Source organism: Ambystoma mexicanum, chromosome 5p (genome assembly GCF_040938575.1).
Source record: "Ambystoma mexicanum isolate Mex_15411 chromosome 5p, UKY_AmexF1_1, whole genome shotgun sequence".
Lineage (NCBI taxonomy): Eukaryota > Metazoa > Chordata > Amphibia > Caudata > Ambystomatidae > Ambystoma > Ambystoma mexicanum.
This window is the reverse complement of record NC_090930.1, coordinates 652137202-652164122: the sequence shown is the minus strand read 5'-3', so window position 1 is coordinate 652164122 and position 26921 is coordinate 652137202. Positions and strand designations below refer to the sequence as shown.

The 26921-nt window shown below is 45.6% G+C and overlaps 1 protein-coding gene across 2 annotated transcripts in view; it reads right to left on the bottom strand.

Annotated features, from left to right (window-relative positions):
- The window catches only part of CSTF2 (cleavage stimulation factor subunit 2), a 557664-nt gene that overhangs the window by 171719 nt on the left and 359024 nt on the right, over positions 1–26921 (bottom strand). For both annotated transcript variants that reach the window (XM_069613003.1, XM_069613004.1), the window contains exons 9-10: positions 20280–20406; positions 11754–12139 (exon numbers count right to left, since the gene is read on the bottom strand). In XM_069613003.1, the coding sequence (XP_069469104.1) occupies positions 11754–12139; positions 20280–20406 (513 nt within the window). The remainder of the gene's footprint in view (positions 1–11753; positions 12140–20279; positions 20407–26921) is intronic.

Below are 26921 nucleotides of genomic sequence, written 5' to 3'. Positions count from 1 at the left end.
ACCAGGTAACCCCTCCAGCACTATAGGAAGATAGTGTGTGTGTGTGTGCTGCGTCTAGCAATTTAAAAATACTAGTGAAGTCAATTTAATCTTAAATTCTCTAGGATACAGTAGTTTATCCCAGAGAAGGTATTTAAACCTTTGGGAAGTCTAAAAAGACATCCCTCTGTCACTGGACTGAGGGTGCTGTGTAACACACATGAAGAGATGCCTATGGAGTTATCTTAAAACTCCATAATCAAAGAACACAAGAGTAAAACATGCATCAAAATACATGAGAGTGGGCAAAAAGGCTCTCACTCTTTCCAGGTAAAATAAATCAAGTCCTTAAAATCCAGCATAGTTGCTGGGGGTCTCTAAGGTGAAGGGAATTAGAGAGAATTCTCATAAATGTGCTAACAGCCATGAAGGACATACTCCTCATGACCCCGTCTATATCCTCAGCCGAGCATTGTGCCGAGCTACGGATGACCAATGGCTGGGACGGAAGCCCTAAATCTTCATCTGTAGGAGAAGTAATACAGGTTATTTAGACCTAGCCTCTTCAGATTTTTCTTTTTACGAGGGGTGGCCCTAGCCTCCTGAGATCTCTCCCTATGAGGGGGTTTTCTCCCTGAGAGGTATTTTCTCCGTACAAGGGGTCTTTTGGGGACTTTATCTTGGGCTCTTTCACCCTACTTTGGCTCTCTGAAGTGTTCAACATACTGCTTGGGGCCTAGCACCTGATTTGACGTGAAACATTGAAATTCGGGTGCAGACTGAACCGGAGCCTCGTCTGCGGACGATCAGCCCTCAGTGGGAGTTTTTCAGGCAACGTCTTTACCGTCCTTCGGAGGTCGGGATCAGTCATGTGGCGAACACGATTGAGAGTGCCCAGAGCACAGAATTTCTAAGGAGTTTCCCTGGACGTTTTACATTGCCGTCCGCTCGACACGTGTGTCGAGTCTCGGCCTCGGTTGTATGCTTAGTGGTGGATGAAGTGTTAGCGCTTCCGCCACCGGGTGTAGTCCCCAAAACAAGGCCGCCGGCCTGTCTTCGGGGCCTCCGTTTGGGTAGCCAAAGCCACCCCATTGCCTTCGCCGTCAGAAACTGTGGCGTTGCTGCCATCACTAAAAGCACCTACTTCCATGGCCTCAAGTTGCCTGGCGTAGTGGGCCCAGCGTTTGGTAGATCAGTCCTTCAAAGTCTTGGGCTTGAAGAGCCTACACGCCTGTTCTGCTTGATTTATGCTTGGTTCAAAATGGCACAGGCGCGCAATGCATTCTGGGAGCGCTCGGAGCCATGTTGGATATTGACTTCACTCTGCAGTGAAAAGCTGCACACATTTTGCTGAAGTGTTAGATTCACAGTGCTGAGACAAACCTGCTTTTTCAAACTTGGTATGCAATCAAGGCCATTTCTGCTGGGAAAAGCTAATGTTGTTATGACTTGCTACTGTTCTCCGTGGAGCATGTTGTTAGAGCAGGGAGGCCCTGCATTCCTTGGGGGGAGCTCTCGATTGACCCAGCTGGCAACCGACAGCTGTTACTCATTTGCGCAGGTGCAATTCCAGAAGGTTCGAGAATGAACTCCCCTTTTGTGGAGTTCCTATATATGCGGAAACCCAGAGGGGGTCAGGTGAGACTTCAGCCAGAGAAGGACGCTCCGTCTGGCCTTCCTGTGAGCTGTGGCACTCTCTGCCTGGCTGCCCCCGGAGTCTTCCAGCCGCTTCTGGACGAGATGAGGACAAGAATTACGCTCACAGTGATGTATTTCTTTTGACTACTTTACTTCTTCTGTGATCCATGTCCATGTTAGTTTTATGAGTTATTTCTATGTACTTCTAATCTTTGAATAAATAGCCGTAAAGAGCTGATTATCTTTAAAAGAGTGCGTGGCTGTGAGTTATTGTGTCCCGTCTGTTTATGGGTTGAAGTATTTGCTCTATAATTGCATTGGTGATTTATGGTTGTTCCGTGCTCTTTTCAGGGGAGAGCAATACAACGCCCGACAAGAACACTCAACGTGTTCTCTCGTGAGACACAAGTTACAGACTAGGTGTTTATCGACCCAGTGAAATTTCCTATTGCATTTGGGGCACAATTTAAAAGGGGGGTCTTGTCCAGAATGAAAAGATGTGGCAGCTAGGTGAATGTAGTGCAAAAAAGGGGCATATACATTCTATGACCTACCCCCTCTCTCCCTACTGCTTGTGCCGAATCCTGTAGCGGCCTTCCAAGGCCGAAACGGATCCATTGCTTAAGTCTTTCGACAGTCGTTTTTCTTGTCCTTCACCGGAGTCTGTATGTTGATAGTCGGTGATATAAAGGATAGAAAGAAGGAACTATCGGTAATTAGGTAAACGTCAATGGCTATCAGCCGAAAGAGGAACTCCGCTCTAAGCGTCCATCCAGAATGGCGGAAAAAAACTTCCGCCATTCTGGACTTGGATACAACTGCACTCGCTCTACACCTCATGCTACAGCATGTCAGAAAAATAATCTGAGGGACCTCGAAGCGTGCGGGATCATGGATACAGTAGACGTCACTAGGGTTAGTATTACTGGCACGCTCCCTTTTCGTATTTCAAAAACAACAACTGTAATACTACGCAGCTTCCACTAGATGACAGCCTTTGCACAGCATTGCTTAAAAACCACATCTCAAATTCAATACATAAGGGACCAGGGCAGTGGAAGATCCTTGCGGGGGCCTCTAGTCTTTTGGTATATACTGCAACTGAGATTTAATAAATGCATAATAAAGTGCCATGTGCATATAGTACTGCAGGTCATATGCTGCCAAGAAGATGTGAAGAAACTAGGCAGTAAGAACCCTTGCGGGCGCCTATGTCCACTGAAAAAGACGGTCTAAACATTGTGGGGAAATAAGACTATAAATAGTTAATGGCAGATGTAAATCTTCCCTACCATGGGTCACTGACAGTGAACCCTTACGAGCGTCGGTGCCTAATTTATATATGGTAAAATAAAAATTCATGACAACAGTTTAAAAATTGTTCCAAGTGGGGAAAAAGTCTAGGACCAACAAATATGTTTACAAAAAATAAATCGATATAGGGGCCCTCACAACTCAGGACCTTTTGTACTATAAAACGCTGGAACAGCCACTAATTCCATGTTGACATTGTGTTTGTTAAGATTCTAACTGTAATCGTATTTCTGATGCTTGTATCAGCTTAGATTCACATGCTGTGCATAGGCCAACATCTAGTGGAAGCTGCAGAGTATTACAGTTGTTTTCAAAACTCGAAGAGGGACGTTGACAGGGCGTGTCAGTAATACTAACCCTAGTGTGACGTCCACTGTACCCATGGTCATTCACGTGTTGAGGTCCCTCAGATCGTTTTGTTTCTGACATGAGGTAGCATGAAGTGTAGCGCGAGTACAGGTGTATCCAAGCAGATACATATCAAAGAAGCTCATATAACATCTATGCACCTTCTCTTAGGGGAGGAAGGGTGGGCACATGTGTATCCAAGTAGATACAAGCATCAGAAATACGATTACAGCGAGTAATGTATCCCCTTTGAGGCATGTGTAATCTGCTTAGATCACATGCCATGCATAGATTAGCGAGCAGTGTTAGGAGAAGGTGGTGGGTTGTGAGAAGGTTCAGCAGCAAATAGATGTTTTAGAACCGCCTGTCCCATCTGTGTATCTAATTTGGAATGAGTGTCAATGCAGTAGTGCTGAGTGAAAGTGTGTACTGAACTCCATGTAGCTGCTTTGCAAATGCTGTCTAAGGGGACATTTGCAATAAAAGCCAGAGTAGCTCCTGTGCTCCTTGTTGAGTGAGCTCTTGGCGTGAAAGGCAGTGTCTTGTTTGATAATAAATAGCACAGTGGTATGCATCTGACTATCCATCTGGAGATGGCATTTTTGGAAATGCGATCTGCTAATCTGCCTGGTGCTATGGAGACAGTTGGTCTGTTTTCCTAAGCAGCTTGGTCTCATTTACGTAGTAAAGGACCGCCCTCCATACATCTAGTGTGTGGAGTTTTACCTCAGCTGAGCTACTTGGATTCTGTAAGAAGGCCGGTATCTCAATGGATTGGTTCACGTGGAATTTGGAAATTAACTTAGGAGAGAACCTAGGATATGTACGTAAAACCAGTTTGTCTTTGTGTATGACAAAGAAAGGGTCCTGCACTGGCAATGCTTGCAATTCACCACCCTTCTTATGGAAGTAATCACGACTAAGAAGGCAGTCTTGTATGTCAGGTGTTTAAAACTGGAATTCTGCATAGGCTCGATTGGGGGCCCCATGCGCTTTGCGAGTACTACATTGAAATCCCAGCCAGGCAGTGGGTTTGAAATTGGAGGGTGGAGTCTCTTTATTCCCTCCATGAATGCCTTGATGACCGGCACTTTCCACTACGATACTTTATTCTGGGAGGTGGTGTAAGCCAATAAGGTGCGAGGTGGACCTTTATTGACTTGAATATTAACCCAGAATCTAGCAAGTGGATCATCTAATTTAGAATATGGGAAGGAGTACATTCTATGTGGTTTATTTGTTTAGAAAGGCACGAAATTACAAATCTCCTCCACTTGTCGAAATTACAGTGTCTGGTGTTTAGTTTTCGTGCCTCCTTGAGGATATCCATAAGCCGTTGTGGTAGATTAAGATGGTTGAAACTCTATGGCTCCAGGAGCCATGCTGCCAAGTTCATTGTGTGTGGTTAGGGTGCCCCGTTATTCCCCCATGCTGGGTCAATACATTGGTTTGGCACGGGAGTTTGATGGGCTCGAACTTCCCCAGTTTGCGCAGATGTGGATACCATTGCTGCCTTGCCCACATGGGACCAACTAGGATAAGCGTCACCTGTTCTCTGTCAATCTTATTCACTACCCTACTCATTAAAGCAGTCAGGGGTTGGGGAGGGGGGTGGAGGGAGTGGGGGTAAGCAAATTTCCCTGACCAGCTCATCCATAGGGCGTTCCCCCGTGGAGTCTGGTTGGGGGAACCTGGACGTGAAGCCTGGGCATTGCTTGTTTTCGCTTGTAGCGAACAAGTGCAGCGTGGGGTAGCCCCCCTGTGAGATGATGTGGTCTACAACACTTTGGTTTAGTTACCACTCATGTTCCTCTGGTAGGGGATCTCTGCTCAGAGAGTTTGTTCGAGTGTTGAGTACCCCTGGAACGTGTTGGGAGGATAAGAACGTCCCCCGTCTGAGTGCCCATCTCCATATTTTCTATGCCAGCTTGGACCCATTTGGAGTCTGTGTGCCCCCCCTCTCTGTCCCCCCGCTGCTTGTAACATTGCAGTGGTGCTGTCTGTTAGGATTTGAACCAAATGGTTTGTCAGCTGTGCTTTGAATGCTTGAAGCGCTTTGAATACTGCTAGGAGTTCCAGCAGGTTGATGTGGTTCTGTGCAGTGATGCGAGTCCACAGACTGTGTGGTGAAGGTAGTGTGCCCTCCACCCGGAGAGTGATGTGTCTGTTCTAATGACAGCTTGCGCTTCCGGGTTGTGGAAGGGTTTTCCCTTCAACAGGTTCACCTTTGCCCACCAGCGTATATTTTGTACTAGTGTTAGTGAAATGACCACCAGATCATCCAAATGACCGCTTGCCTGAGACCAGTGTTTCGCCAACCACTCCTGCATGGGGCGGATGCGCAGACGTGCGTGTGGGACCAGTCAAATGGACGACGCCATCATGCCTAGTAATCGCATTGCTTTGCGTACACTAATCTGGCGACCGGCTTGATACAGGAGGTATTTGCCGTAGCATGTTTTGAACTCTTTCCATAGATGGAAACACTATCCCTGCTTCCGTGTTGAAGAAAGCTCCTAGGATCTGTTCGGTTGCGCTTGGCACAAGGCCTGATTTTTTTCTTGTTTATTGAGAAGCCCAATTGGAAGAGAAGGTTTATGGTTCTTTGTGTATTTTGCTTGCAATGATGGGGTGATTCCCGTGTGATCAGCCAGTCGTCCAGGTAGGGGTACACTGGAATTGACTCCCTACGCAGGTGCGCTGCCACCACCGCCAGTACCTTGGTGAATGCCCTTGGAGCAGACGCTATTCCGAAGGGTAGCACCTTGAATTGGTAGTGCTCGTTTGCCATCTTCAAGCGCAAGAGTTTGCTGTGCGCTGCGAACAATGAAATATGAAAATAGACATCTTTCATATCCAGTGTTGCCATGTAGTCTCTGTTAGGGAGAATACTCATAAAAGTGCTAATTCCCTTCATCTTGGAGACCCCCAGCAAGTTTGCTGGATTTTGAGGACTTGATTTTTTTGCCTGGAGAGAGTGTGAGCCTTTTTCCCCACTCATGTATTTTGATGTGCGTTTTACTCTTGTGTTCTTTGATTATGGAGTTTTAGATAACTCCATAGGCATCATCTTTTCATGTTGGTTACACAGCACCCTCAGTGCAGTGACACAGGGAAGCCTTTTAGGCTGTTGCAAGGTTTAAATACCTTCTCTGAGATAACCTACTGTGTCCCAGATAATGTAATGTTAAATTGACTTTGCTAGTCTTTTTAAATTCCTAGACCCAGCACACACTATCTCGCAATAGAGTGCTGAAGGGGTCATCTAATATCCCGTGTCTAGAAACTGATGTAGCAGTCAAATGCTGCTACCCTTTCCTATCGAAATGGCTGATGGCAACAGTTTTACAACAAACTGCCATGATTTTTCCCGACCACGAACACCGGTAGTGTTAAATCGCAGGAGCCATGTTTTTCAAGATGGCGTCTGAGCCCCATCTGAAAAAACAGGTCTCGGACTTCTTTTTTCACCCTTTCTGTTGGAAAGGTCCTTCTAGTGTTTGTCTCTGCGCGCCAAACCAGATTTGGTGCCTCTGTTTCTATGGCTTTGGCGGGCTTCAGGAGTGAAGACCGCCTCAGGCACCCGAGTGTCTGGGGTGGGCAGTAAGTGAGGGAGGTGCCCAAAACTCCCCGTGCTTAGTCTCCTAGAAGACCCAAATGCACTGTGGCATGATTGGCTGGCTGACTGTCCGGCAAGGACAGCCACCCTGCTGGTTGAGTGGCAGCTAGGCTGGAATGAAAGGGAGAGAACTCTTTAAAAGGCGAGTCTCTTGGACTTGAAAGCAGAATCTACCACTGGAACGAAAGAACCGAAGAAGAGCTGGAAGAGGACGGCTGCTGCAACTCCTGGACCGTTGGTTTGCCCGGTGAAGCCCTGCTGCAGGTCTGAATTGCCAAGATCATCTCGACAGAGAAGCCCCTTCAAGGAGGACTTCTTCCTTTGAGTTGGTGGGACCAATCAACTCATAAGCCACCTGGATACCATTCTCAGAGCTGGTTAGGATTAACCGGGGTGGGGAGGGTGGGGCGGGGGGGCAAAGGGGTTGGGGGGCGGAGGACACCAGCTTGTGTGCTTGACGACAGGTACTCGAACCGAAGATCTTGCATTTTGCCAGCCTGTTTGACCTGTCCCCACGCAGTGCAGGAGTCACCTGACGTCCTACCTCTTGTCCCCACGACTGAGGCTCAAGAACAGTGAGATCTGCAGGAACTACCACGAACCATCGTCTTCAACTGCATCTTTTCTTCATATTAAGGTACTGTGCCAACCCGATTAGGAGAACTTCCCTCTCACTGTGAAAGTTTGTGAAACTTTCCCAACTTGCAGGCCTAATCAGCTTGTTATTAGAGAAAGAAAGGGTTTGCTCTCAAACTGCGCACACACATAGAATAATAAGCAATTGCAAATTAAATGAGTGGTTTTAATCAGAATTGGTGCAGCCTGACACGTGTTTCGAGCTTCCCGCTCTTCTACTGAGGCTGCTTGTGCAAAATTATAAAACATTGATGTACAACGAAAACATTTGTTAAGCATGATTCAATAGCAAAACAAACCAGTCCCCAGACCCAGGGCAAGGAGGCAGTTAGGGTTTGCCAAACCAACACATTGAGTATATGGTTTAAAGTAACAGACAGTTGCAACGAATGCACATATCAAATCAACCCAATTCAAAGAAAGAAAATGAAAACACAAAAAGTGCGTAATTCGGTGGAAAAAACATAACACATTATAAAACAATGAAAAGAGGGAGGAGAGAGAAAAAAGACAAAAGAACAACAAAATTATTCAGTGAGAGAAGATGCTCATGGTAATCAGCCAGAAATACATGTATAAGGCCACTGACTGTTAAAATTGTACCTTAATCTTGGCTAGTGTGTATTTTGAATACTAGAGAAAAATGCAAAATTAAAAAATGTTTTATCAAGTGGCAACTTAATGAATCGAATACGATAAAAAGAGGGGTTGCAAATATATTGCGTCATAGAAAATTGTTTTAATATTCTATATATAGTTTTATCCCACTTACCAAAGGTAGAAGTTGAGTAATCTGACAAAGTTAGGCGTGGGCTCCCTATAAAGCAAAAGACGGGATGGCTATTTATGTAGGAATCTGACTGACTAGATTTCCACCTAGCAGTCATTTGAAAATAAAGAAATGACATACCATTATTTTGCAGTTGCACAAATGAATTTTCAGTAAATTATTATCTTGCTGCAGCACAGGCAGGAAACGAAGAATGCAGGTGCGGCAAGAGCCAAAGAAAACAAAGCAACAAAAGGTCAATTAGCTAATTGAGTGGTTTATCTCTGTGGACATCTGAAGCAGCAAGAATTCTTGCTGGAAGGGTCCGTGTACAAATTGTCAACGTTGACTCACCAGTACTTTCACTGCTATGTGGGGAACTGGAGCCAAACGGGAACCCTCTGTGTGCCGAGTATAACTCGGAGATGTGAGGGAAGCAACAGTGAAAACGCCCGTGCACAGGCGAGTCACCACAGAGTTAATGGGAAAACAAGAGCGCCATGATGGACTAGTGTAGATATCATGTAAAGGAAATCATTAAGGCTACTCCATATAGACAAGGATATGTTTGAGGTGTGCGTATGCCGGAAATAAATTGCGCATGGTAAATGCACAAATAGAATTGGAATTACAAAAAAATAAATAAATAAATAAATAAATAAATAAAATAAAAATTTAAAAAAAAAATTGCGAGACAGAAGGACATAGATCCGGAAGACATTAGTTAATTAATTGGAGTATGAAGTCACTTGAGCTGTCCACGGATGGCAGTAGTGTATTTTAAAACACCTGTGCCTGCATCTATAATAAAGAGTGTTGCATGTGCTGAAAAAGATGCTAAATAAAGGAAGTGCGCCTCGACCTGACTGGATATGCAAGGATTGTGTTAAAACGGTTGCGCCCATGCTAGCAAGTGTATTCATTAAAAAAAAAAAAAAAAAAAAAAAGGGGGGGGCGCTGCACCCGGGTAGATAGCATGATAGTTGAGTAATGACATGTAAATAGCGGCTGATTACCATTGACATCCATACAAATAATCGGTACCTATTGGCATGACATGTGCGAAGACCTTAAAAAACACACGTGTACCATAACTTTTAAACAACATGTAATCACAAAAAGACAGATAGTTCATGGTCTGTGTTCAGGCCAAACTCTACAGTACGGTATTGACAAATCAATCGGGCTTCCAATTGTCTAAGTTTGAGTATCTGGTTGCCTCCACGTTGTGGAAGTGACACCTTCATCATCCCAGCAAATTTGATCATTGTCTTGTTATCCATTTGATGGGATCTTTGCCAATGCAAAGCTAGGGGATATTTGGAGTCAGATTGAGTAATTGAGTACAGATGTTCCCTGATACGAATTTTCAGCGGGCGTATTGTACTGCCAATATAGAATAGGCCGCAGACACATTTAAGTACATCCCGTCTTTTGCTTTATAGGGAGCCCACGCCTAACTTTGTCAGATTACTCAACTTCTACCTTTGGTAAGTGGGATAAAACTATATATAGAATATTAAAACAATTTTCTATGACGCAATATATTTGCAACCCCTCTTTTTATCGTATTCGATTCATTAAGTTGCCACTTGATAAAACATTTTTTAATTTTGCATTTTTCTCTAGTATTCAAAATACACACTAGCCAAGATTAAGGTACAATTTTAACAGTCAGTGGCCTTATACATGTATTTCTGGCTGATTACCATGAGCATCTTCTCTCACTGAATAATTTTGTTGTTCTTTTGTCTTTTTTCTCTCTCCTCCCTCTTTTCATTGTTTTATAATGTGTTATGTTTTTTCCACCGAATTACGCACTTTTTGTGTTTTCATTTTCTTTCTTTGAATTGGGTTGATTTGATATGTGCATTCGTTGCAACTGTCTGTTACTTTAAACCATATACTCAATGTGTTGGTTTGGCAAACCCTAACTGCCTCCTTGCCCTGGGTCTGGGGACTGGTTTGTTTTGCTATTGAATCATGCTTAACAAATGTTTTCGTTGTACATCAATGTTTTATAATTTTGCACAAGCAGCCTCAGTAGAAGAGCGGGAAGCTCGAAACACGTGTCAGGCTGCACCAATTCTGATTAAAACCACTCATTTAATTTGCAATTGCTTATTATTCTATGTGTGTGCGCAGTTTGAGAGCAAACCCTTTCTTTCTCTAATTCCAATTTCCAGTGGGAATTTGGCAGGCTCCTACTCAAGCTCTCAGCCGCAGCCCTATCACAGCCACATAAGTTACCGTTCTATGCGCTGTATCCTGCTGGCCTTTTCTGCCACTTTTTCTTCTAATCAGCTTGTTACCCAACATACAATTCTTTTTCGTACAAACTACTTCTGAGAACTTTGGCAAAGACTTTACCGTTTACTACAAGAATTGCTCTTTCCTATCCAAGACACTAGTCCATTGACTTTGGCTTAGGCCAATTCAACTGAATCGAGTCCTCTAGTGAACTATTTGCACTGCCTAAGAAAGTATGATTTTTTCTATTAATGTGTGCCTTTGTCCTCCTATTTAAAGTGACTGAAATGCTATTTTGCTCATATTTCAGGGGAGCCTAATTTACTTAGAAACATATTGGTTTGGTACTGAAGTGTGCGTGTATGATATTAAGTTGCCTCCTTCTAGTGAATGTTTTTCGAAATGACTAATAAATTAACAAGTGTTTTACAAAGAAACCTTGAGAGTGTCTACTTGAACCACTGTGATTGTAAGACCTCTGTGTAACCTCTTTTACTGCTCACATTCCCTCTTGATATAAGCTTAGCTGCTCAGCTCACTACGAAAAACTGTGTAGTACAGACTTATACCAAAGGTTGGTTTTGCTTACACCTGTAATCCTAATTGTATGTGGTGGTCCCACATGGTACTGCATGCAAATCTGCCTAACACGCAGCCAGGAAAAATCATGGTAGTTCTTTGTAAAACCACTGCCAACAACCATTCTAAGAGGAAAGTGTAGCATTTGACTGCTACATGAGTATCTAGACACCGGGGATAAAAAGTAAACCCTCCAGCACTCTATTGTAAGATAGTGTGTGCTGGGTCTAGGAATTTAAAAAGACTAGTAAAGTCAATTTCACTTTACTTACTCTGGGAAACAGTAGCTTATCCCAGAGAAGGTATTTAAACCTTGGGAAAGCCTGAAAAGGTTTCCCTGTGCCACTGCACTGAGGGTGCTGTGTGACACATGAAAAGATGATGCCTATGGAGTTGGTTAGACTCCATAACCAACGAAAACACAAGAGTAAAACAAATTTCAAGATACATGAGAGAGTGGGAAAAAGGATCACACTCTCCAGGAAAAAAAAATCAAGTCCTCAAAATCCAGCAAAGTTGCTGGGGGTCTCTAAGGTGAAGGGAATTAACACATGTATGATAATTCTCCCCAACACATCACTTGTGGGATTGTTCCACATTTGTTTGAACAAAAACACTTACCTCTATTATCCATGGGAGGTAATCCCCGATCCATCATGGGCCCTCTGCCCTCGCCCATCATGGGCCCTCTGCCCTCGCCCATCATGGGCCCTCTGCCCTCGCCCATCATGGGCCCTCTGCCCTCGCCCATCATGGGTCCTCTGCCCTCGCCCATCATGGGCCCTCTGCCCTCGCCCATCATGGGCCCTCTGCCCTCGCCCATCATCGGTCTCGGTTCGCCCATCATCGGTCTCGGCTCGCCCATCATCGGTCTCGGCTCGCCCATCATCGGTCTCGGCTCGCCCATTGGCCCGCCTCTCATGTCATGAATGGATGGGCCACGGGTGTCTTGGCTGGGAACATGATGCATAGGCTGACCCGAAAGTGGTGGCCCCATATAACCTCGACTGTAAAAAGAAAGAAAATAATAAGCAAACATTGCAACAGACAGTGTAAAGCAACATTTTACAGCACCAGGTTCAGCATAAAAAGGCCATCTCTACTTCACTGAAAAAGCTACATCTTTTATTTCTACAACTCATTAATATCATGAAAGTATCACCTGCACATTTCTATCAATCCTATAAAATGGTGATGACCGTTAGGTAAGATTTTCATAGAAATGGTAAACCTTCCTGGCTGGTGTCAAACCCAGAACCTTTTGCACTGCTGGTGGATTATTTTTCCTTATACCCCTGAGTGGGAACCTTTTTCCACATCCACAGAACCTTTTACTCTTTTTGTGGGGGTCCGTTTTGAAGATTCTCCATAGTGTCTTTTTAAAGTTATCCTCTAACAACTTTCCTGGACTTGCATTTCCGATTAAGATATTATTTTTGCTGCACAAAATTGCTTTGTCTGTCTGCGTTGGGATGGCATCTCATGATAAATGATGGAAAGGGGACAGTGGGATACGCACCGAGTACAGTAGTCTATACGGCGAGTAACCTTTTAGTACCAACTATTTTTTGACACTAGCTTAAATATGAGAAAACTTCTCAACTATTGAGTAACTAGTAGGTAAGGTGTGCAGAGGACAGTTGAGAGGCAGGGCTTGAGTGATTGTGGTTAGAAATGCCTCGGTCATTGTTCAGGCAGTTTTTCTGAAGTCCAACTAAGGGTTGGACACTGATTTGTCACTGATACATTTAGAGCAATACTGAGTTTGGTGAAAAAGATAGAATAGAGGAATAAAACTAAGTCTAACAAATAACTCCTAAAAAGGCTAGTACTTTTAAGCACCTTCCAAAGCACAAAGTCAGAGATGAAGAGGAGCCTCTGGGGAGCCAGGACAGCCAATGCTAATTGCACAATGTCAAGGGGAACTGAACTGGAGGTCTTCTTTGCAGGTAGGTAAAACGTCTTGCACAATGTTTGTAGAAATGTTTGTTGAAAATGGAACACTTGAAGGGCCATAAGCTGGGAGGCTTGTGAGGGGCTAAGATTTAGCAACTCTGCAAGGTAACCTAGGCAGGTCTCAAATTAGAGCAAGAGATTTTACAGTACCTCTAGTTAGAAGAAATGGTTCCAGCTGGCTTCTGTTCCTGTACATCTCTGCAGATCCTGTTCCTGAGCCACAGTCGTGGGGACAAGTGGGAAGACGTCTGGGGACTCCTGCTGTGCAATTGGAAGGTCAGCGGCAGCAATGGGCAAACTTCAATTCAGCTGTCCTTCAGTGTTTCCGCTCCTCGTGTCTGACAGCAAATAGCAACACTGCGGTTCTCAGATGCCACTTCAGACGTTCCTTGCTTCTGGGGTTCAGCACTCTGTTAAGGTGGCTCAGGCTTGCTCAGTCCTGCATCAGGGAAGTCCGCAGGTTCTTCCTTGCGCTGTGGTCCGATTTTATAAAGCAACTCACACAATCTGGTGTTCCTCTCCCTGGCTCTTTGGTTCCAGCAGCAGCAGCGGAAATGCAACCAGCTTCAAGAGGATGTCCAGACGGGATTACTCTGGAGTTGATTAGTCTCATCAACTCAGAGGGAGATGTCCCTGCAGGGCATCCCTAGTCGGTGGCGAATTCGGAGTTTCAGCAACAGTGATATTAATGTCCCCAGCACCGCAACTATTGATGTCACCTGAGGGTGTAGGTAGTATCTGTGGGCCATCCCAAATGGGTACTTGCTGATTTATAAATATTAAGAGTGTGTATTTTGAAGTATATTAGTGTGTTAATTTATTTAACAGTCAGTTTGAATAAGCCTTCTTCAGAAGGGAGCAATATAAAGCAACTGTTTAATCAAGAAACTTTGTGGATAAGAGTTTATTTGAATACTGGTCATTGAATCTCTGTGCAACACCCCTACAGCTCACACCGACTCCTCTTGAGATGAGCCTGGCTGCTTAACACGCTACCAACCTGTGTAGTACAGACTTATACCAAAGGTTGGTTTTGCTTACACCTGTAGTCCGAGTTGTGTGTGTAGTGGTCCCAAAGGGTACTGCATACAAACGTTGCCCAACATTAGGTAACCCACCTTTTAATATAGGCCTGTACTACACAAGTTGGTAGTGTGACTGAGCAACCAGGCTTATCTTAAGAGGGGTAATGTGAGCTGTACAATTGAAATCACCAAGTAGAAGTAGCCAAGTAACACTTCCAGTTATAAATACATTTATTTAATAATAAATACAAGGTTTAAATAAGCACTCTTTAAAAAGAGTCATCTACTAGTAACATTCAAAGTTTGGATTCAGTTTTTAAAAGACAATAAAAGTTGGGAATAAGCGAACACATGTTCCAACACACTGGGTGACTTCATTAAAGGTCAGTATTTCATTTATTTTCAGTTACCAATTCAGTTATTGAGTTGTTTAAGGAAGGAAAGGTTAGAATAATATTTAGAACATACTTTCAATAGTTTGTCAAACAATTACAATCTCCTAAAGTGAGGTAGGTAAACTTGTATCCCAGCAATAATATTATCCACAATTATAACCTACGAGGGAACAAGTACTGCCAAAGCCATTAGGTTCAGAGGAGTGTCTTTAGGGAGCTATAACAGCCAAAGTCACTGTTCCTGGTCCTTGGTCGTGGTAACAAAAGGGAGGACGTCTGGCGGGCTCCTGCACCAGTACTCGGGAGAGGGACTCAGCAATGGATTTCCTTTGTTTCAGCGGCACTTCAGTGTTTCGGTGCCTTTTCCTCAGCGGCAAATTAAGAACGAAAGCTCTAGTTGGGAGAAGCTTGCTCCCTCGGTCCTGGACTCTGGTGAGGGGACTGTGGATCACGATTTCCTGCTTCTATAGGGTCCTTAGGATTCCCACAAAGATTTGGACGGATTCTGACTTTGCAAGACTATGCACTCGGCAATGGTCACAGGACCCCTGGCATTCAGCTTCTGCAGCTCTGGTGAGACAGAGCAAGTCGGAGGATAAGCCAAATGAAAGCACGTCTTGAGGCTAGTTGGTCCCACCAGCCCAAGGGAGGAAGTCTTCCCAAATGGGTCTTCTCAGTTAATATGAAAACGGGGTCAGCACAGGCGCAGGGCTTCACCTGGCACTTCGTGGTCCAGGAGGGTGCTGCTGGCGTCTTGTCACATCTTCTTTGGATGCTCCTCTCAAGTGGTCGACTGCCTCTAGTCCCAAAAACTTTTTATGCGATTTCCCCTCCATTCACTGCCTAGGCTGTCGATCACAGCAGGGGGGGGTTGTCATTTTAGGACAGCCAGCCGTCCAATCAGGACTGGTTTCATTCCGGCACACCTAGAGACAAAGCACAGGGAAGTTTCGGGACCCTACCTCGCTTCCTGCCTTTCCAGACACACTGGAGCCTGGGGGGCTGTTAAGGAGAATTTTGAGTTTAGTGCCAACTTCCTCCCACCTTAGGGACCCCCCCAGCTCTTTTGCTGAACTTTGTACTTTTAATTCTATGAGTTTTCTGTGTTTCTTTTTGGTTTTGGAGTCTGAAACTCCATAGGCATCATCTTTGCATCGTGACACTCCGCACCTTCAGTGGAGTGGCACAGCAAAGTGTCTCAGATGTCCCAATGTTTTAAATACCTTCTCTTGGCTAAACTACTGTTTCCAAGAGCAGTAAAGTGAAATTTACTTTACTTACAATTTTTAACTTTCTAGACCTAGCACACACTATCTTATCATAGGGTGTTGGATAAGTAACCCCTTTGTCTAGCATCCATGTACATTTTTATGTTACCCTTTGTACAATTAATGGCTGGTGGCAGGTGTTTACTTTTTAACTACTGTGGTGTGTTTTTACCACGGGCTGCGTTGGCAGCTGCAGTAAAGCACCCTTGGGTGCCATTTTTGTCAAAATGGCCCCATCTTTTTTCGCCATTCCTTGTTGGAAAGGTCCTTCTTGAGATTTGCTCTGCGCGCCAAACCAGGTTTGGTCCCTTTGTTCATTTTGTCTTTGGCGGGATTCACAAGTGAAGCCCGCCTCTGGCTCCAGTATGTCTGGTAGGGGCAGGAAGTGAGTGAGGTGCCCGAAACTCCCTGTGCTCAATCTCCTTGGTAACAGGAATGCACCCTGGCTGACCGACAAGGACAGCCACCCTGCTGTGTGATTAACAGCTAGGCTGGAATGAATGTGAGAAACCTGCTTAAAAGGCAAGGCTTTTTGGCTTGGAAGGCGACCACTGGACGAAGGAATCTGGACAAGAACTTGGAAGAGATGCCTGCTGCAACTCCTGGACTGTTGGTTTGCCCGGTGAAGCCCTGCTGCTTTGCTGAAGCTCCAAATTCGCCTCGACTAGAGAAGCCCTGCAAGGACGACTTTCTTCCTTGAGTTGGTGGGACCAATGAACTCCAAAGTGAACTCGTCTGGAAATCCTCTCGGAGCTGGCTGTACTTCCTAGCTGCTGCAGGAACCGAAGTGTCAGGGAGAGGAACACCAGATTGGAGTGAATCACCTAATTCGGACCCAGGCTGCTGGAAAATCCTCCGGACTCCCAGTAAGCAGAACTGACCAAGCCAGAGCCACTTGAAAAGAGTGGTGGACCCCAGATGCAAGGAAAGTCCAGAGTGGTAACCGTGAGACCACAGTGGTATGTGTATTTATTTTATTTGTAAAGTGCAGCCAGGCCCCGGGTCATAGGGGCACGTCAGTTTAGGTCAGTTTACAGAACGTTACAGTTACATACAGAATAGTGTTACAGATACATACATACATATTGCAGGCAAAACAATGGATGATACAGTTCAATATAGTTAAATATTGAAGTATGGTATTTACAGTAAGAACAGTGGGGCAGGTAGCAAGTCTAAGATCTGGGAGATTAAGCTGATAATGTATACAATTTCTGAAGCCAGCGCTTAGTGCTATTCTTGAATAAGTGGAAGGAATGTTCTGATCTGAGGGGAGCAGGGAGAGTGTTCCATAGCTTAGAAGCCTGTACTGGGAAGCTAGCTCCTCCCGAGTTGTGGAGTTTGAATCTTGGTATGGACATGGTGTTTGCTTGAGCTGCTCCAAGTGGTCTTTAAGATGTATGTGGGGTGAGTTGGTTGGTAAGGTAGGCGGGTGCGAGGTTGGCTCTGGCTTTGTGTATTAAGGCAAGAGTTTTGAGAGATTATTCTATGCTCTACCGGGAGCCAGTGCAGATTGCATCTAGTCTCTGAGATATGCGACTTCTTAGGGATGCTGAGGGCTGCCCTGATGGCGTTACTTTGTAGTACTTGTAACTTGTTAATGTTTTTGTGGCTGGTACCTAAATAGAGGGTGTTACAATAATCTAATTTGGACAGAACTAAAGTTCTGGCCAGTGTGATGCAGTTAGGCGTAGAAATGAATAGCCTGCAGGCGGTTATAAGTTTACAAGTATATGCGGCGGATGGGGGGCGTGGCTAACCGCCATGTAGAGTGGACGCGTCTTTGGTGAGCTCCGCTTGATGTGTACTGAAAAGCCGCTCTACGGGACACCGAAGCTTCATCCGAACCTGCAGAAACATCACGAGAGCTGCTGAAGCCTGCGAGAGATTCTGGGGCTCCCCGCACACGAGGGTAGAAGCCCTAAAGACTTAAACGCGGCTCGCGAAAAACCGCGTAACTCGAGGCCAAGATGGCGGCCTCCTCTTCGCTTCGGAGGGGAGGAGTATCGGAGGGCGGTCGGGAGGAGTCCCGCCGGGCTCGAGACCAGCCCCGCGAGAAGCAGGTACAGCGGTGGCGCTGCCTGGGCTGCTGGGGCGCGCCGTCGACCGGAGCGGCTGGAGGCGCCCGCCGGCCCAGCAGCAGAGACAGGCGAAGATCAGGGACCAGACCGGACCCGCCTGCCGAGGTGAGGGAAGAGAGAGGGGGACCAATCTGGGTGCGGACGCCGGCTGCCCTGCCCCGCTACTGGACTCGTCCCGCCGGGGGATCCATCAGCGCCGGCTGCCCTGCCAGGCCCGCGCAGCCCCGGCACCCAGCGACCCGAGGGGGGAAGCGGAGGCGCACAAAAGCCGGCCGGAGACCGGGAGCTGCTACGTCCCGAGTGAGGGTCTGGCCGAGAGGAGGGTTCCCCCCCCCCCGCCTGAAGAGAGGTGATCGGCTGGAACGGAGACTCCATCCACCTGAGGTGAGCGGAACGGGGGCCCTCCCCACGCGCCATATACCAGCACCTAGCGGGGCCTCACAGTCGAGCCCCCCACTGCGCCGCGAGGACGCCGGAGACAGACGGTGCGGGGTCCTGGGACTGAGCGACCACCCCCACCCCCTTCTAAGATATTCTCAACGCCGGACACTAGAGAGGGAGCCCCCCCACACGCAGCGGAGTGCTGCCCCAAGCCGGGCATTGAGGCAGATTGAAAGCGCCCCGGGGAGACTGCAAAAGTGCGTGAAACTTTGGCAACTTGCAGGCCTAGTCAGCTTGTGACCCGACAACTCTTTCTTCTGAGAACTACTTCTGAGAATCATGGCAAAAGACTTTTCAGTTTATCTACCAGAACCGTTTTTACCTACACAAGACACTAGCCCATTGACTTTGGCCTACCTATTGCATTGGACCAACTCCTCTGGTGAAAACTATTTGCACCGTTTTAAAGTAATTCTACTATTCGTTTTATTACCTTATGCCTTTTTACTCCTACTTCAAGTGCTCTGAATGCCATTTTGCTCCTACTTAGTTTAAATGTTTCAGAACCAGTTAGTGTGAAGTAATGTAGGATATTTTTCTGCGATATTGATTCCCTCCTTTTAATGAATGTTTTCTAACAGACTGTGTAAGTGTTTCACCAAGAAACCTTGAGTTTAAGTGTCCATTTAAATACTAGTAATTGTAGACCTCTGTGTAACCTCATTACAAGCTCACATTCCCTCTTGAGATCAGCCTGGCTGCTCAGCTCGCTACCAAAAACTGTGTGGTACAGACTTATACCAAAGGTTGGTTTTGCTTACACCTGCAGTCATAGTTGTGTGTAGTGGCCCCAGAGGGTACTGCATGCAAACTTTGCCTAACAATGCCTATGGAGTTTGTCAGACTCCAAAAACAAAGAAACCAGTCCAAATCAGATTAAAATACAGGAGAGTGAGAAAAAGGTCACACTCAGTCCAGGATAAAAATTAAAAAGTTTTAAAGTCCAACAAAGGAGCTGGGGATCGTTAAGATTAAAAGGGAATTAGCACAGAAATGTATTTATTGTTAGTTTTTTCTAGTTCAAAGAACGTATGCAACAGTTACAATTGATTTTATACAAAAACACATAACAATTAGATTAAAACATCCCATCAAGTACCAATACAAAATACAATCCAACTTCCAGAGCTAGGTTGAAGGGAATTAGCACAGAAATGCAAATTCTCCCCAACACTGTCTGCCAGCCAGCCGGCCGGCCAATCAGAACTGGTTTCACTCAGGCACACCTAGATGCAAAGGACACAGAAGTTTCAGGATATACCCCTTCACCCCACCCCCTCACTCCCTGCCTTTCCAGACAGTGGAGCCTGGGCGGGATTCAGGGCTGAAGCCCGCCAAAGGCTAAACAAAGGGGACTCAAATCTAGTTTAAACAGAGTAAAAGCCCAGAAGGAACTATAACAAGAACTGGTGAAAAACAAAGACAAGGGCCAAAATTGTCACCTAGGGGTGCTGTACTACTGCAGTTGAGGAATCAGCCGGCTAGTACCAAGCACACAATGTAGTAAAACGTAACCACTGCCACCAGCCATTCAAGTTGGTGTAATAAAAAGTTAAATGAGAAGTGGGATAAGGAGTATGTAACACCCCCACACACTCCACATAGGGTGGTGTGTGCTGGACCCACAAAAAAAAAAAACGGCTGTTGGGAACTGTAGTTCTCTAAATGTTTAAATAAATCTTGTATGAATTCCAAGGGACTTCTCAGTGGCACTGCACAGAGGGTGATGTGTGTCACTATGCAAAAAGCAAGTGCCTGTGCAGTTTATCAAACGCCATTAAACAACTAAAAATCCCAGTCAGAGAAAAACACGAGTGAGTGGCAAAACACTCCATTCACTCAGGAGGTAAAAAGGTCCCAGATTCCAGCAAAAGGCTGGGGGGTCTCAAACATTAAAGGGAATTGGCAGAGAAACTGAAGATTCTCTCCAACACATACATATTGTATACATTTCAATTTGAATAACTTTTCCCAGACTTACTTGGGCTCATCTTTGATCATGTTGGGTCCTCTTGGCTCATTCGGGTTATCTCCCAAAAGACCTCGGGGTGGGACATTTGACACTGTGGGTCCACGCTGCATGGGAGCTCTTGTGTCCTGCATGGGCACTGTCAAAAATAAAAAATGAAGCATTAACCTACAAACAGTCCAATGGCACTCATGCCATGTTAAAATACAAGAAACAAACACTCTAAAGTCCACAAGTATAACTATTTGAATTCCTCTGAACGGAAGCAAACATTTCTCCTTCAAGCAACCAAAGGTAGAATGTGCCAGTTTACATTTCATACTCAAGCAGCCATACATTATGCCACTGAGCAATATGCAATTGTTAGGGAGATGTACCATTGTTTTGCTTCATCCCCTCTCCTAGTGAGACCCCCAGCACTTGTTGGTGGACTTCTAGACCCCTTTCTTTAATCCTGAATGACAGGAGCCTTTTTCCACTCCTGCATTTTTATGGCCTCTACCTTTTGGAACTCTGTTCTCTGTATCTTATCTGTCCTATGCAGTCTACTTTCCTCCATACCTCTTTAAGACATCGGCATTTTACTATTGCAGCACACAGCTCCATATGGGCAGTGTTGCTCGGATACCTTTGGGTGCACTACAATAACCCTGACCTCCTGGCAATAGGAACCCAACCTTTGGTAAAAGTCTGTACTAAACAGGTTGGTAGCGTGTTGAGCTCATCTCAAGAGGGGTCAATGTGAGGTGTAGGGGAGTTACAGAGATTCACAGTGACAAATGTTCAAATAAACTCTTACACACAAGATTTCTTAAATAAACAATTATTCATTTATTTATCAGTCAGTTAGAATAAGCCTTCTTCAGAAGGGAGCAATATAAAAGCAACACACAAATAAACTCCAAAACTACACAATCAGTAAAGAGCCTTTTGGGATGGCTGTTAGGCAGAATTGCATGCTGTACCCTATAGGAAAACTACACACAATTAGGACTACAGGTGTTAGCCAAACCAACCTTTGGTAAAAGTCTGAACCACGCACTCTTTGGTAGCGAGCTGAGCAGCCAGGCTCATCTCAAGAGTAAATGAGAGCAGTACAAGTAATTACAGAGATGACTTTCAGTCACAGTGGTTCAAATAGACACATACTCAAGGTTTCTGGGTAAAATACTAATTAATTGTATTACATAATCATTTAGAAAACATTTCACAAGAAGGAGGCAACTTATTATATACAAAGTCAGTTGCAGTCTCTGCAAGTCTGTTCTTGCTCTCTACTACCTGGGTGGATACAATTACCCAGCTACACCGCAGAGCGGTCGCGGAGTCTGAGCAGAGTCAGTTGCAGTCTCTGCAGTCCCCGACTGGACCGGCAGAGGCATGGCAACCGCCCCTGACCTCCGGCACCAGCAAAGCCCCAACATGGCCAGCGACACATTGGATGAAGAAACAATGCACCTCAGAAGCTCACGGCAACTCCAACCGCCCGCTACCCTACTGTTTTCTGCCAAATACCCGGTCAAACTGATACCACAAGCTCTGCTACCCATAAACACCATCTTGACGGGCAGCGACCTAAATCATACATCAACGGGATTACAGCACCCCAAAAAAGCGGCAACAACCAGCCAGAAATCCCAAAGAGGAGCGATCAACCTGGGGCGAACTCTCATTCCCCACTGTCTGAATCTTCAAAAATACAAAAAACTTCAAGTAAAAGAAAGACCAATGAGACGGAAGCTACAGCAAAACTTCATTCTGAAAACAAGGAAAACGCTGCTGCAAACGACGCACACGAGGAACTCGCCTCGACCTACCAGCCCATGCCCTGTGACACAGGCTGCCCCGACTGGCTGGCCGAAGGACCGACCACGACGGTTTTGCCTCCACGGGAGCATAGGCTTGGTCAGGAAGCGGCGGCAGAGAGGCAGGCAAAAGCCGCAAAACAAACAAACGGCTGCCCTCTACAAGAATGGGCTCTTACCGTGGACGTCTGCCTGGAACAGAGAATTCCAAGCTTCCAAGCGGACGAGCAGGATCGCCGTCCCATGCCGCGACCCAGGCTGGGAAGCAGTCCCCGACTCCAAGGGTGGAAGACCCGCAAGGGCGAAATGGCGTGGCAGCTTTAGCGGACTTGGCCACGGAGACTAGCGCCCTGATACACGCGGGCGGCCTCAAGCCCGCCGGAGCCTCCTGCTCACTACTCCACCCGTCAAAGTAACCAGCGGGCAGTTCGCACCTGAGTGAGCCTGAATCCAGCACAGATCTGCTGGCTCCCCCGGAGGAGACCAGTGGAACTGCAGAACATCCCGAAGAAAATTAAACGACAGCCGGAGAAATAACTGTTTCCCCTGAGAACGCTGAAGAATGGGAATACATCTATGATCCCAAATCAAGCCCTCAGACAAAGAAAAAAACCAGCGGCCAAATTTCAAAGGGCGAACTGACCAACACAAAAATAAATAAATAATAATAAAAAAAAAACAGGACAAAAAACCCAAAAAGACTTGTCCAAACTAAGATGACACAGCAAAAAGTACCAGTGGAATCCATCCCCAAAACTATGATACGCAACTCCTTAAAGGAACTGTTTGCCAGACAGGGCAAAAGAAAACACAAGGTCCTCACGGAACTAAGAGATGATGAAATACTCGAGGCCCTGACGGACCTGCAACCAGCAGTGAAGACAAGAAAGACTACCCCAATATTCACAGCCAGCAGGGCTCTAAACACTACAAAAGACAACTCTCCTATAAGCTTGGCAGCTGAGCCCGCAAAAGCTGAATTGAATACAGCAACGGGGGCGGACGAACCGCCCCTACCATCGGGGCCTCCAGCCACAAATCGACTCTCCGAATCTTCACCAACTAAAGACTTAGGAGACAGAGGCAGTCCCGCCCTGCATTCTCGAACCCAAGAAAGCGGCCGAAAGCCTGGAGACAGGCAGGCGAGGAAGCCAAACATCCGCGCCGGACCACCCGGAAGTCTTCCTGAAACCCAAACCCTCAAGATCCCAACACCCGAGAATATCCGGAGAAGCAGAATGGCTGCTCTATGGCGGACAAAGTTCGGTGAGAAGATCGCCTCTCCCTCACTTCACACGCGAACTCCGAACATCGAACCATCACCAGGAGCCGAGGGTTACCCAAGACTGCGACTGTGAGGCTCCCAAAAGAAACCAATCAGGCCTATTGGGAGCGCAGAAAGAAACCCCTACCAAAAAAAAACACAGACTTAACAACAATGTCGGCCGTAACGATAGGCCTATCGCCATTCGGGAAACTATACGAGTCCCTAAACGAGACATTAAAAGACCACACCACGCTAATCACTATGCTCCACACAACCGCCCTGGATGGCTACGACGTAGTCCTGGCACCTGCAAAAAAAGGCCTTTTAGGCCGTCCATCATCCGGATTACTCATGGCATGCCAAAATGGTATAAGTTTAAAAATGAAAGAAACCTTGCTGTCAAACCAATCCATACTGGCAGTACTCATCGATCTTGAAGGCTACGAAAGGACGCCAAGTTCAGAAATAGCGATCTTGAATACCTACTGGAATCCGGCAGCTTTAGACGCACAAAACTTCACCCACATGATGGAAGAAATAATCGACGAAATTCAGTCAAATCGCCAAGTCTCGTCCTTCATAATCTGTGGAGACCTCAGCATCTCCCTCAAAAGCCCCGGCTTAAAAGAGGGAAAAAACTCTGATTCAACTAAAGCAACTCAAAGAGGAAAACTTTGGTGCAAACTGATGACCTCACGGCATAAGTTAAACCTCGACACAGTCTTTTCAGAGAAAGACCGTTAGCCGACCTAGGAACAGGGAGTGTCGCGAGCAACAATTGACTACACCTACGTCTCCCGTCCCTTTTTGGACACCGTAACAACCTTCAAGGTGCGCAAGACAACAGTGACCACAACCAATTAATAACAACGTGGTCAACCAACTTCAGCAGAACCAGCGACGAACCACTTGGCATTGAAGTAAATAACCAGGGAAATCAGCTAAAACTCTCAACATCGGCAGTAAGGAAGCTCACACAAAGATACTCCGAAGGGGGGTACGTCGGAAGAAAACCCAGATCCTGACTATGTGCCTCTGCTCGTGGCATTCTCTACAAAAAAGTCAGCCCAAACTCCTGACACCAGCCATAAACATACCGATGATGCCCAGTTAGCCCAAAAAAGACGTGAATTTCGAAAAATCAAGAGGCAACTGAAGCAAACACAGTCGAGCGACCAGGCGTCAAAACTAGCAGAAGCCTCAAGAAACTACAGAAATTGGGTCAAGAACCACCGCACAAATCTCTACCAACAAGATTCGGAGAAAGTACTGAAGGCGATTTGTGGCAACAAAGCAAGAGAATTTTGGTCCCTCATAAAAACCACGACATTATCAAAAAAAAAAACTCATCAATTCAATGGGGGAGCAGAAATGGATCGACCACTTTTCAAAGCTCTTTGAATCTGCAACAAAAGGAGGATGGTGAGCCTAGAGAAAATGACCCCTCGAGCTGGTTATGTTTCGATGACCAAGAAGAAATCTTCGAGACTCTAAAAAACTCACGAGCAGTTGGCCCGGATGGGATTTCCAATATGGACCTTAAAAAAAAATCCGGATGAGTGGTCAAAACTACTAAAAAAGATCTCCATGAGATGTGCAAAATCTAAATCCATTCCCCCATCCTGGACCAATGCAACCATCGTTCCGAACTACAAAAAGGGGGATATGTGTGACCCCACACATTTTCGGCCAATCGCCCTCCTAGACTGCATTGGAAAGGTCTTCGGAGACCTACTGCTGAAAAGGCTGCAAACTTGGACCAAACTTGCATCATGCCACGACCAATTCCAAACTGGCTTCAAAAAAAATGTTGGCACAGCAGCGAACATCCTGGTCATCAGCATTTTAAAAAGCAAGGTCCTTGAAGGAAAACCAAGATCTTTTGTGGCCTTCGTTGACCTTTCCCAGGCCTTTAACCTGGTAAACAGGTCACAACTTTGGTCAAAACTTGAAAGATGGAAATGTCCAAAGGAGATCCTTCTACCACTGAAGGCCCTGCATACAAACACCACTCTAAGAGTACGATTAACCCCGCAAAGTCAAGTTTCAGCAGAAATCCCCACAAGTAGGCGGGTCAAACAAGGTTGTCCTCTCGCTCCCGAGTTATTTCTCGCATACATGGGCGACTACAGTGCAACAGAAGATCTTACAAAAACCTTTCCGCCAAAACTGGCCAAGGTACAAATTAGCCGCCTTATGTACGCCGACAACCTCGCTCTGTTCGACCAGACCCAAATAGGCCCACAGAGACAATTGACAAATCTGTTACACAATACAGTGAAAAACAATCTGCAAATCAACAAAGAAAAAACAAAAATACTAGTTCTAGAATCGACATCGAAAAGATCGGACAAATTCAAATGGTATCTAGAAGATACCGAGATTGAAAGAACAAAAAGAGTTCAAGTACCTGGGCATGACCCTCGACAGTTCCCGCACAGAAAGTGCAATGCAAAAAAGCCTAAAAATAAAAATCAGAAAACTAGCAGCACAAGGCAAAGCCATAGACCTCAAATTCGGAAAACTGTCAACAATCCAGGTAATTGAATTCTATAAGTAGTACCATCAATTACATAGGGAGCCGAAGCAATGCCCCAAATTCCAAAAAAACTCTGGACAAAGCTGGAAGGGCATTTTTGGAGAAAAGTGTTGTGCTTGCCAAATTCAACCTCAATGCCAGCGATTCGACGAGAATTGAGCCTCCTCTCTTTAGCAGGCACGGTAAATATCAACTCGGTCCTGCTTTATCGCAAGTGCATCGCCCAAGATGAACAAAACATCTAGACAATGATTGGCGAGGAGATGAAAATGGACACAGTGAAAATGCTGACAAAATGGAAAAACAAAAATCTAGTTTTACTGGATTCAGTAGCTTGTACAGAAGCTGACCTGTCATCAAACCCGGTCAGAGTGACCGAAAAACTTAAAAATCTGGACTGGTCAATCACCATAGCAGATGCCACAGCAAACAAACTTCTAACTCATCTTCCTCATACCCAGTGCAAAGTAAATGAACTCCAGAGGTACATCAAAAAATTCCCTAATAGGGCTTCCAGAAACAACCTACTCAGGATAAGACTGAACTTAATCGAAACAAATGAGATTCGCCACATTCGAGGTATCTCAGAAACAAGCGAATGCCGATTCTGTGGCGCCGAAAAGGAAACAATTCGCCATCTACTAAATGGTCTGCCCAAAAAACCAAGCAATAAGATCAGCTTACCTTTACCTTGACCACCTACTCGCAAATGAACACTTTGACGCAGACCAATGGTGGCTAAGACTGATTGGAGGAGATCGAACAACGTGGCAAATCGCCTTGGTAAAGTTCATCCAAGAAACACTGAAAACCCTGGGCATAGTCCCCTGAGGACTTGCGGAAATAAAGTCAATGGGCTAGAGTTATGGATAGGAAAGAGCAGTTCTGGTTTCAAACTGTGGCAAAGACTTTTCCAATACCAGAACCATTTTTACTTATGCAAGACACTAACCCATTGACTTTGGCCTACCTATTGCATTGGATCAACTCCTCTGGTGAACTCAAACTATTTGCACTGTTTTCAAGTAACTAATGTTCGTTTT